Here is a 12,697-nt window from a genome sequence, read left to right on the forward strand (position 1 = left end):
CATGTTTCCATATGCAACTATAATCACATCATAGACCCCCATTGACCCGTTTTAAAATCAACCACTCTCTTATGGGCAAGCCTATTCATTATGGCATTTCCTGCGTCTTCTCCTGAAGCAACTGGTTCTGGCCACTGTCAGAGACAAGATCTTGACTAGATGGACCTCGGGTCTGATACAGCCTAGCATTTCCTATGCTCTTCATCCCGAGAAGGGGGCCCTTTAGGCTGAGGTGGGAAAACATGGATGGGGCCCTCCCAATGCTGGGGATATGCTGCCAGTCCCCAGAGCTGTCAATTCCCGAGCTGTGTTCACATGAAACATTGTTTAAATAAAATCCTTGCATGTGAATTGCAGGAGGACGGATGGCTCCAAGGGCATGGGTAGGCCCAAATTCAGGCTCAGGACAAACAGCTGGCAGTAAGCCATGGCCTAAACTCAGATTCACCTACGTAGCCTGCTGCCCTGCCAGCCTTAAGGGGAAAAGCCTGTTTGTTATTCTAAAGGTTACAGCAATGGCCACGTGCTCAGCTCCCTATTGCAGGAGCCGAGGTCTCTCCCTCCCCTAAGGTCGCCCGGCTGTTTACTGAAGCGTCTGCACACATCGTACGCATGCAGAGGCCGATGGACTGGCGGTGAGGTCTGTCCCACATGGGCCTCCCAGTGGTTGTCATCACAGATGTTGAGAGAATGGAATGAATCAGAGGGATGCATGTTGGGCTATCTGGTTTGGTCACCACGACTGAGCATGATGAAAAGAAACAGCATCAGCCACTCATTGGACTTCATAGGCCTTAGCCCTTTTTGCAAACTTCCACAGAACCTTCCTCCTTTCCTGCAGGATGACAGGCCCCCTCCAAACAGCCCCATCCCAAACGCTGTGGTCTCAGGATTTCTGCTGCTCCATTTGCGCTTGTACAGTGTGACAGGGGTGTGAATTCTGATGGAATAAGTGGGTCCAGAGAGTCAACGGTGTTTACATGATCCTGACTCTGTATGACATTAAACAGTTAAACATGGTTTGGGGGTTTGAGTAAAGAGACCTTGGTCTGCTTAACCCCATGGCAACAACCACAACTAAAAATATTTGTAATCTTTCAGTAAAGAGAAAGAAGAAGAAGAAAAAAAAACATTTAAAGCATTTGAAATGTGAAGTATTAAGTAAGGCTGTCAGTATGCCTTAAACCCTTTCCTTTAGCTGGGGAGAGTTTTCATAAGGACACCCCTGTCTGATGGTCCATTAGAAGGTATTAAAGACCATAACTGTCTTTTTTGGGAAAAAGAAAAATAGTTGAGATGGGCTGGAACAGTGGTTGTTAAAGTCCAGTCAACCCCTTGCTTTAATACAACACACAACAAATGCATAAAAGGGGACAGAAAAGAACAGCAGAGATAGAACATGCAGCTTCTGTCTTTGATGCGGACTTCCACTTGTGAGCAGGCTGCTGTTCTTAGCCTCACTCAAAATCAGGCCAATTTGTTCAGGTTGAGGCATTTCTTTTAGCTGTTGTTTCCGATTGCGGGCTCATGGCAGTTTTGCAAAAGGCAGAGCTGTCTTGGCCAGCTAAGCCAGACGCCTGCTAGATAGAGGCAAAGAGACAGGAAAGAGAAGAAATAAAGTGGGGAAGGAAAAGAACATGAGGGAGGGGTGACAGCAGGAACCCAAGTCTCACGCCAGGTGCTGTTCGGGATTTAGCCGAAGCCAGTGGAGTGGGGATGTCATCTGGGTCCCCCTTTCTTGCCTGGTCTGATCAGGATATCTCAGGATCAGGACAATGAAGGCCCAACAGCGTCATGGTGAATGCCAGGGGCGGGGCTCATTCCTTTCAATCTATACCTGATGTTTTGACATGCCCCTCTGAATCTCTTTAAGGGCCCCAAAAAGGAAGTGATGGGCGGCATCGCCCATCCCCTTCGGTATTTTGTTTACCAGCTAAGCCGAATTCCCAACATCAATTTTTGGTTCATTAATTTCCAATTCCATTGTCCTTGGTTTACCAGTCATGTCTTAACACAGTCCTTGGGTGGTCTCAGCAGACCTCTTGTGTTTGGACTAATCCAGTCTAACTTTTGCAAGCAATGTTATATAACCGGCTGAGTTGGACTTTTATTACTTTGGACAAGTTAGGGTACAGGCCTCCACCCAAGGTAGGTGTGCCCACCACTGCATCGCCCCACAGCTAGCTTGTTGGAACAGGGAGCACGTCAGTAAGAAGCACACTTGAATTTCAGTGAGAGTGCAATGGGGTCACTATAACTGGAAGTCACAGTGATCGTAGGAAGATACCTTCCTTATAATACAGAGCAGCCTTGAAACTAGACAAATAAATGACACTGCAGGTTACTGTAGCAGTGACCTAGCCAAGCTGGCCAGGGTGGGTCCACTTGCAAAACCAAGTGGTTTGCAATGGAAATGCAGTTTTCTGGCCAGCAGAGGGCAGGATTTTCAAAGACTAGGACACAGCTCCAGCTTTGTTTTTCGGAGCTAGCGTGTTACGAAGTACTTACAGGAAAAAAGGGGAAGACAGTGTTCAGTGGCACGTCACTAGCATCTTTCCGGCAATTTCTCCAAAGAGCTTAATGCAGGTAAAGCAGGATTGTCCGCATCACTCGCAACAAATATCTCCCTGTAAATCAAGATAATTCTAACTCCGCTGACCTGAACCATCCAGAAGGCAAAACTTTCCAGGCCATTGCTAGGAGGCTTCGCATCCCGGCCCTGTACAGCTGTGTATCAGGCAGCCTCCCAAGTCACCACCCCATAGTCCTGCGGTCCAGGCTTTACATAGAAACAGAACAGGAACTTTCCCTCTTCATTACTCAGAATCTGCAAACCACCAGGGCCCAGCCTGTACACAGCAAAGCTACCCACTGAACAATCCCCAATGGCTTCTCTTTGCCAGCTGGAATAAAGCACTTTTCCTTCCTGGCTAGGCTTCTTATTTAAACCACCTGTATGTAGGAAGGTGAGACACAAAGGCTAAATCACCGTGGAAACAGCAGCCCCCTTAGGTTTTGTGTGTTTCTCTCCTCTCCCAGCAAGTTTAAAGCAGCAGTTTTCAGAGATGTGCTTGGAAGGAGGTTATTTCGTTAAGTTTAACACAGGTGGGAAACATAAACGACTCCATTATCTGACAGAGGGCTGAGGCTGCCCCCATCCACTTTTGGCAGCACTTATTTTAAACTAGATTTATTAGAAGTGTCTCGCCCAAACTCTGGGAGCTCTAGATTATTACAATAAAATAAAAAAAAAACACCCACAATTCTAACGGCTCAATACCCTTTAAAGCTCCCACACTGCCATAATCATTCTGCCCAACCCCTGCATTGGCAGGCAGGACTCCTGGGCTCTCTTTCCAGCTCTGTGCCGTACTTGTTGCGACACTGAGCAATTCACTACAACTCTCAACAGTCCAGTTTCCCCATCTGTGGAAGAGGTGCTGTAAGGCTGAATTGTTTGGAGAGCACCTGGAGATCCTTAACAGAGACTAAAAAAAAGTTCAAAAGGTGACACAGTCATCATGTGGCCCTAGGCCTAGAAACAGAGACCAGTCAATTCCTTGCAGGTCCTGCCTTTGTCATTTGTTAATATCTCCTGTATCCCCTTTCAATCCCACTTTAGGCATTCAGATGTAGGAGGACTCAGAGAAACTGGCAACAACGACATGCCTGCACTGGGTAATCACTCAGTCAGCACCACCCATGGAGTTTGACACTGTGCTGACACCACTAGTTAGGCCAACCAATATCATCTCACTGTTTCCTTGTACGCTGCATCTGTCTATATCTACCTGTTGTCTCTTGTCTTATACTTACATGTTAAGCTCTTTGGGAGGTTGGGGGACCTGCTTTGTTCTGTTTGGACAGCACCTAGCACAATGGGATCCTGGTCCAGGCAGCAGCTTTATGTCAGAGTGAACCTAACTGCTAACAACTGAAAGCAAAGAGGGAAACACCTGAAAGAGAAATAAGAGCATATTTCAGCCCTTAGGGAAGCACTACTGCTATGCACTTCTACAGCATGGTTCATCACAAGATTTCATATCACCTCTCAAGGCTGCCAGGTGTTACCCTCAGCTCCCATGAAGCGTCAGTGAGGGTTCAGAACACTTGGCCCTTGCAGGATTGAGCCCTTAAAATGTCAATGAGCTCTCAACAGGGGTAGCTGTGTTCGTCTGTATCAGCAAAAACAATGAAGAATCCTTTTGGCACCTTAGAGACTAACATTTATTTGGGCATAAGCTTTCGTGGGCTATAACCCACTTCATCAGATGCATGGAGTGAAAAAAAGTAGGCAGGTATAAATATACAGCACATGAAAAGATGGGAGTTGCCTTACCAAGTGGAGGGTCAGTGCTAACGAGGCCAATTCAATAGGGTGGATATGGCCCATTCCCAACAGTTGATAAGGGGTAAATATCAACAGAGGGAAAATTACTTTTTGTAGTGCTAATGAGGCCAATTCAATCATGGTGGATGTGGCTCATTCCCAACAGTTGACAAGAAGGTGTGAGTATCAATATTTCTGTGAGGCAGTTACGGGATAAGAGAGATCTCCTTTGTCCATCACTGAAATGTGGCCACTTCTGCAGTGGAACATGGCAACCGCTTAAAAGTGCTCAGCTCATGTTACACAGCCATTTGGGCATGAAATACAAGGAGCTAAGCGAACTCTGAGAAGCAAAAATTATTATGTTGTCTGAAAAACACATCACTTCGAAACAGAAAAACGAGGCATGCACAGAAATGTGCTGTGACTCTGATTAGGACAGACAATGCTTGGCGCTCCTATAGCACTTTCCGTCAGAGGATCTCAAAATGATTCATGAATTAACCTAACACCCTCCCTCTAGAGTAGACATTTTAGTTGCGGGCAGTGAGACACTGCCAGGTGAAATGACTTGCAGAAGGTCAGAATGAAATACTGACACAACTGGAAATAGAACCCAGGAGAGCTGACTCCCAGGTCTGTACTTCAAAACATTAGGCCATCCTTTCTTTGCCTTATAGTGAGGGTAAAACGAACACACACACTATACTGACTATAGTGCAGACGGAGACATAGTTTGTATGTGCAGGGTCTCTCTCTCTCTCCTCCCCCAAAGCTGCAACTCTTGACTGCCAGAGTGAGTGTTTTTTTCCAGCCAGCTCTGATGTGGCATATCATGTGTCACGCCCTGTAAGACCATCTGTCTTTAGCGTTGCTTTTGGTATGCGACTCGGTCAGTGTCTGAGCATCCTACACTCCTATCTGGCAGATGCAGATTATTTCCAGTGGAATTTTGAAACTTATCCAGGACTGAAATAGACTAGGAGCACCACATTATCAGCAATCCATGCCTTAGGAGCAATTATTTATAGGCTTGCGTGGAGTATCACAATGCCACTTTCATAGATACGCTGCAACATACACACATCCTTCTTCACATGTGTTATATTGCGGATCCCCTCCTCCTATTGGCTATGTGAATATGGATGTTCAGGGGGTAAGTGGCACCTCACGGAGGGCTCCTTGGAAAGCACCCCTAATTCTGTGCAAATGAATAAGCTTAAGCTGGGGAGGGAGGGGGAAGAAAAATGTTCTGGCTCTGAGATGTGTGTGTGTTTTACCAGGAGAAAACGGAAGGTCGACTGAAGAATGATACCCAGACAGAGGAAAAACACAGAAAATACAAGGCCACACCAGGAGGAGAAGTGGATTCGATTGTCACTTTAATCCGAAGACTGCTGCATGCACTGTAAACATGATCGTTAGGCTGGATTCTTTATCGGTATTTATTTTGCTTTAATATAAAAGTTACAGGTTTGAAATGTTTGCAGGAAGTTGTCACTATCAAGATTGGCTTAGTGGTAAATAGATAATACAATGTAACATTCTGGGATGGCAGGAGAGACTTGGGGTCAGCATGGCTGGCAGGTGGCTCGGCAGAGTTCAGGTGACACAGGGCTCCCTTCCACAACTCCAGATAGAGCTGCTGTCATCACAGCGGTAATGTACAAACTGGCGTCACCTCTTATTTGGCCTCCGTCTGACTATTCAGTCAATGCTTTAACATCCCCCACTCCTCCCAGAGGGGAAATGGTCTAAGGACTCTACCTGCAAGAGGCATGACTGACCATTACATCTGCAGTTCTGCAGACAGCTGAAGCGCCCGGCTTCTGATCACAGGGAAGCATTAGAATAGAGGAGTGAACCCTTCACACCCACGGAACTGCTAAGCCTGACACTGACAGGGAACCAACACCTTACTGAAGCTCGTTTGTACATGTGATGAGAATGTTCTGGTGCCCCTCCCCAACAGCACTGCTCATTCTGCTGCTCCACTGCCTGTCCATAAAGTGAGTCACCCCATTTGTGCCAAGGCAGCCCCACTACTCATCAAAATGACACGCACAAACCTAAAATTGAGAGGAAAGCCAGCACTCTGAGTATCACACAGGGATGTCCCCAAAGAACCATAAGAATGGCCCTACTGGGTCAGACCAACGGCCCATCTAGCTCAGTATCCTGTTTTCCGACAGTGGCCAGTGCCAGATGCTTCAGAGGGAACCAACAGAACAGGGCGATCATCAAGTCCCAGGTTTTTCTTCTCCAGAGTTGTCTTTGCCTGGGGCATTGTGTTGATGGGATTCGGGTCACAGCAGCAGCTGTCAATCAACTGCCCTCTCCCAGGTGGTTATTTGCGCAGCCAGCACTCAAGCAATGATCTCACAGCAGCCATGTAGCAAGCAGCAAAGACACCAGTGGCTTGCTTTTCACTAGGAGCTGGCTGTGTGTGGATGGGCAGTCTTATCTCCATCTGTGGTCCTTTCAGAGGGGTCTTGTCTGCAGTTTAGTTGCGAGGCAGGGACTTGAAACAGTTACACGGAAAGGCCAGAAAAGACGTGAGCATCTGTGGGGCAGCTTTTAGGACAAGGTGCATTTCCACTGAGGTGCGTCTGCCTGCTGAGGTCTCTCCCCCGCCCCCCCAACAGGTGGACAGTGCCAGTCTCAGACTTTAACCCACAAGGGGCACAACACACACACATACACACACGCGCGCGCGGAACCAAGCTGGAACACGCTGAAATGAAAGGACAATTTTAGCAACACAACCACACAGAATACTGCTATAAATCACCTATGCTACAACACACACCTTAAATAATAAAGTGACATGTTCAGAACCAAACAGCAGAGGATCTTGCACAAGAGGTGGATTGCTTTTGCTGCTTCACAGATCGCAAAGACTTTACCATGCAAAGTAGCCGGCTCGATAACACACAGAATAGCTACATAAACAATAAATCTGGCTTTATAAACTTGTTACATTTCTCTCTCTTTCAGATTCAGAGTCTTCAGTATTGAGAGGCTTCTCCTCTCGGACTGTTCAGACTACCCTTTCTAGGGGCTGCATGGATCCAGCCAGGAATAGTTTGTTGGCATCTGGGTCCCCCCTATATTCCCTTTATATGAAATACAGCTGCATTGATGGAATAATCATTTCATGCATTCTCCCTAGCTAGCCATTCGTGTTTGGAATGGTTTGGCCTGTAACATGGCAAAGACAAGTAGAGGTATGTCAGGAGCAAGCAAGAATGCTGCATATGCACAGAAAATTAATCCTGCGTCTAGGAGACTGTGGACTTGTCTACCTGAGAAAGTTACACCACTTCAAAAATGGATTTAGTTAAACTGGAGCAATAGTCTGTGTAGAAACTCTTATTTCAGGTTAGCTTACGTCAGAAAAGAATTTACTTAAGCTAAATTGACATGAGCCACTCAAACTGAAATAGAAGCGTCTACCCAAACTGGTTTAAAAACATACCTTCAGTTAAACAGGTGCAGGTTTGTGTGGAGACAAGCCCATTATCTTCTGCTTAGAGTGTCCTTTAAAAAAGATATATAGCTTTAAATAATACTATAAACCAAAGAATATGGGTTGTCACTCCAGCTGGTGTCACACAGATTGTCAGTCAAAGCTGCCATTTAACAAAAGGGACAAGGAGCGTGAAGAAGGAAGGGTTTTGTAACTCTGATTCACTCAGAGCAAGGTACGCTTAGCAAACACTGAATGGCTCTTGATAAGGAAGTTAAGGGTGCTGCTGGGAGAAGCTCCTATGTACAACTCCCTAAGACTTACATCCCTAGAAGCTGCAAGGGTTTTGTTAGAGTTCGCTATAAAACACAGTGATTCACTGTCAGGCAAACTACGCAAAGTAGTTCCAAAACAGGCCTTGCAAGGCTGATTAAAATCTACAACATATTCCTGAAAACATGACCATCACTGTAAACAGTTGATGAAGCACAGAAAGGTTGTATGTGAATTGGCCAGTCCTAGCTGCGCTGGTGGAAAGGACTGCTCATCTGAGGGCACGACCATGGGGGAAAAGGGGTAGAGAAACTGAATAAGGCACACGGACCAGATCAGGGTTAACATGGTACATGACGTGCTAACTCCGCATGATGTGCCTGGCTGCCTGTGTCCCACTGAATCTTGACTTGATTATACCGGGGACAGAGCTTTGCCAGCTCCAGAGCTGCCTTCTGGCTTTTCCAATGCTAAGATCACAAAATGCAGCACCAAAGATTATGCAGAGGGAGTTCAATAAACAGTTCTGGCAACAACCCCAAGTGAGGTGGATGAGGGAGAGGGGATGACCAGTCTTAGCACTGAACACATGCCCTTTCCTTTGCATCTTAGCGTTTAAAATCCTGGAAATATTCCTCCTGGCTCCAGATGTCCCCTCCGTACTCTGCTCCAGACACAGCTGCCCCAAGCCTCCTTTATTCCAGCACTCGGAAAGACATTTTCACTAATTGTGGATTTATACACATCATTTTGCACTTGTTTTCCTTTAAAGCCCACTGGCATTTTGACATGCATCAATCCCCACCCACCGTGGAATCTAAATACTAGTATTTACAAACAGACAGTCTATATACTACAGTATTTACTGTACAGTAGCTAGTACCATCACTAAGGGATACAGGCTCACAGGACCACAGTACCTTGGCTAGTCCTTCCCAGAGTTGGGAGAGTGACCATCTTTTTAAATAATGAGATTTGGAGGGGATGGGGGACGTAATGACTGGAGACAGCATTCCTTGCCCATGTTTTCAGTGCTTCTTCCATATCTGTGGTGGTTGCCTTCCTCCCATTAAGGTCAGAGAGATCTGGGGCAATTAGATTTAATAACCCTGTAAACACACACAAATGCTTCCAAAATAGAGCTTCTCTGGCAGAGAGAGTGCCTGCAACCCCATCTTCCTTGGGGAAAAAGCGATTCATGACCACATTGCATGGGAGGCAAGAAGGTAACAGAGAACAATCCAGGGCTTCCACGATTCTTGTCTGCTGCATAGGTGCCCTGCGATCCACAGACATGCAGCTCATGGATTCTAAGCAATTGCTGCTGCCCCCTGGTGCTTGAAGACAAAAGCAAGAGTATTTCAGAATACATGTAAAACATCAATTGGCAAACCAGTAACACGCCTACAGGGATCCTCCTTCCACAGCACTCTCTTCCCAGGTGTAAAGCTGGTTCATGGCCTGGAGAGACGGGAGGTGGAGGAAGGAGAGTGGAATGAGCATTGGCTGATCTCTTTCCTTGGCTGTTGCTGTCTTATGACACACACACATTCACAGTTCTTCTGCTGAGAGAATCCAATATTCACAGACCCAGGAAGCAAGCAACTGCTACCAACTGGACAGGAAGAGTCATCCAGTAACAGGTACAAATATTTACTCCAGTCTCATAGCTGCCCTCGGTGCATCTGCAGAGCGATTCTCCTCGCTCAAACCTTCCTCCTCCTAGGTTTTCTCTTCCCTGTCTGTTTTTCGCCTCGTTATGTTTCGAGGTTTGATTTTGAGAGACAGTTCCCATAAGGCCTCCTCAGCCAAATGGTCGCTGAAGTCATTGAAGAATGAGACTATATCGTCATTTCTTTTGATGTCGTAATGTCTATAAAACCAGAAAGAACACTACAATTAACATTGCAGCTAGTTTACCCCGAGAACCATCCCTTAATTAGGGCAATCCCAGACTATCTGGTCTGAAACACACTCTACGTTCCAATTCTTGAAATTTATACAACAGGACCATCTGCTTGACGATACCAGTGTATTGGTGGAGGAGAGGCAAATGTGGTACTGATCTTTACAAAGAGAAAGAACAATAATCCTGGCAATTACCATCCACCCAATAAAGAATAAATCACAGCAGACAAGAGAGGAGATGGAAGGTTCTCTGCATGGGACATTTAAAACAAGGCTGGATAATGTACTAGGCAAACACACCGTAGGGATCATAAGTGAATTCAAAAGAATGAGAGACTAAAAGCAACCTAATAGTTCTTCTGTCATCTCGATGATTCACAAAGTCTGTCCTATAAACCCCCGACTTTGTAACGCCTACATTCTCCTAGCCAGGTTTCCTCTTGCTGCAGCAGCACTGCATCATTTGAATCCCCCATGCCTCGTTCCAAAGTGGTGTTAGAACAACACCTCAAAGGCAGCTCCAAGTCCCTGCTCACCGCTGTAGGCCAGGCAGATGGCTGTACTATACTTACATTTGTTGGAAGCACCTCATGCTGTCCAGGATGTTAAACTGTTGCCAGCGTTTGGAAAAGTTCACTTTGCCATCAATGTAATCTGGGTTTCCCAGGTGAACAAAGGTCAAGTCCTGCAGAATCAGGCCTCTGGAAGAGAGAAGAGTGGAGCATGCAGGGAGGAGGGAAGACAAGCACAGAGCTCCAGGTTAGTCACAAGCACTTCAGAGCCAGCTGAAAGGCATGTAAAAAAATCAACCCAGCTGCTCAGTGCTGCTGCCATGGTTAGCTCCTGCATTTGAAATCAGAGGAAGTCAGTCCTTTCAAAAGTGCATTGGCTCAAAGCTCCTGGCATCATGGGTGCAGAGGTAGGATCCTACAGACGAAGCATTAATGCTTAAACCAGTGATATTGGGGACCAGTTTCTGCACCAGAGAAAAATTATTTACTTGAATGCATCTGAAAGCTGGGAGAAGACTAGATAAAGTTGGCACAAGAAGTGTGGGCTGGCATCACCCCTGGAAGACGGGACAGAGAGTAGCGGTTTGAGACTCCCTCAAGTTTTCTGCAAAGAATGAGAGCTTTCCATTTCGCTGGGTGCCCTGTGGGCTAGAGCCACCCAGGGAAAGGCACTGAATCACGTTTTCGATCCACCCTGGCCGTGCCTCCCTTCCTGTGCTCTGTTCCTTTTGGGGCTGTCTCATTCTCCAATGGTCCTGAACAGATCCGCTACTTTGTGCCACTGCACTCTCTTCTCCAACAAGGTTTCCACCACTGGGGACCTAGGGTAGGCTGGGCTTATGCTGGTAAAGCCTATGTAAACCCATGAGGAATCTGGCATCCAGACTACAGGATCCCTGCAGTGAAAGGTGAGAACTTTAATCCTACCTTTGAAAAAAGACAAAGGGGATGCATGTTTGCAAAGAGGATTTCTAATTTACCAACACTTCCAGTGTGCAGTGACAGGTCTGGCACATGGGCAGCTTTGAATCAGCTCAGTCTCACGAGATGGGAAATGCACTAACTTCTAACATCTCATGGAGAAACTCCTCTTTTTCTGCACACAACCTTGAAGGGAAGTCTAGTCTAGTGGTCTGTTCTGAGAGTTCCAACTCCTTGATTTCCACTTGCCTTCGCTGATTTGCCCTCATGCCTCACTTTCCCCATTTGCTGAAAGCACAGGGAGTTGAGAGATTTTAGTGATTAATGTTTGCAAAGTACTTTGGGATCTTCAGGTAACAGTGGCTAAGGAAACCCAAAGCCATGTGACCTTGGGAGTGCGCAGGCGCAGGGCCAGTGGAAACCAATCCTCGGACAAGGCATCCTTGCCGTTTCCAACCAAGTGATGACCTGCTCCAGTACCGGCACTGCAGCTTCTCAGTCCCAACAGAAATCCAGAACCTGAAGGGCCCAGATACACAGCGATGCACGCTGGAGAAAGCTGTGGGGCTGCAAAGCAGGAAACATCACAGGGGACTGGTACATAATCACTCCAGCTTCCAGCAGTGTGGCTTGAAAGCAGTTATTGGATGCCCAGGAATGGGAAGCATTTTCCTTCTCAAGTTTTAGCACACGGCAGGCTTGCAATACGGGTTGTATCCTGCACTCTTCATGCTGGGTTGTCCCACACTCTAAGGTGAAAAGCAAATGCATAGCCAAACGTAGGCTGCCGGGGATCTGCGTGAAGAGACACCCCAAGCGAGAGGAGACAAACCAGTGACCCCCAAGAGGACAGCTACTCACAGGTAAGGTATGCAGGGAGGCTCCACTTCTGCCAGAGCCGCTCGGTAGGCCCGGAAGGACGAGGAGCTGTCGATGAGTGTGCAGTACTCTGCCAGGCCCTAGTGGGACATAACACACAAACATGGAATTCATGGTGCAAACAAGCCATCTCTGTAATAGGGTGCATGGACTTAAAGAAATCACATCCCCAAAGACCATAACAGACCAGAGCTAGGGCTCAATCTCCTGCTTTCCTCACCTCTGATGTCTGTTTCTGCCACTCCAGCCTTCGGATGGGTGCTGAATCCAGTGCAGAAAGAATGGCCAGATATGAGTTAAAATTATTCAGCTTTCGTAAGTGCTGTAAAGAGGAAGAAGACCAGTGACTCCAGAGATGTTGAAGACACTCTGGAAACCAACAGTGCTGCCCCTAGTGAAACGTCC

The 12,697-nt window shown here is 46.8% G+C and overlaps 1 protein-coding gene and 1 long non-coding RNA gene across 6 annotated transcripts in view; one reads left to right on the plus strand and one right to left on the minus strand.

The window, feature by feature from the left end:
* The first annotated feature begins 4,506 nt into the window (after positions 1 to 4,506).
* On the plus strand, positions 4,507 to 5,815 carry LOC122456917. Its single transcript, XR_006276090.1, has 2 exons — positions 4,507 to 5,486; positions 5,614 to 5,815. It is a non-coding gene; the product is annotated as an uncharacterized LOC122456917 (long non-coding RNA).
* RAPGEF1 (Rap guanine nucleotide exchange factor 1) overlaps positions 5,696 to 12,697 on the minus strand; it is a 121,345-nt gene continuing 114,343 nt past the window's right edge. For all 5 annotated transcript variants that reach the window (XM_038374650.2, XM_038374649.2, XM_038374647.2 and 2 more), the window contains 4 exons: positions 12,513 to 12,614; positions 12,275 to 12,372; positions 10,553 to 10,681; positions 5,696 to 9,945 (listed from right to left, as the gene is read on the minus strand). In XM_038374650.2, coding sequence (XP_038230578.1) covers positions 9,795 to 9,945; positions 10,553 to 10,681; positions 12,275 to 12,372; positions 12,513 to 12,614 — 480 coding nt within the window. In that variant the 3' untranslated portion in view covers positions 5,696 to 9,794. The remainder of the gene's footprint in view (positions 9,946 to 10,552; positions 10,682 to 12,274; positions 12,373 to 12,512; positions 12,615 to 12,697) is intronic.

Source organism: Dermochelys coriacea, chromosome 16 (genome assembly GCF_009764565.3).
Source record: "Dermochelys coriacea isolate rDerCor1 chromosome 16, rDerCor1.pri.v4, whole genome shotgun sequence".
Taxonomy (NCBI): domain Eukaryota; kingdom Metazoa; phylum Chordata; order Testudines; family Dermochelyidae; genus Dermochelys; species Dermochelys coriacea.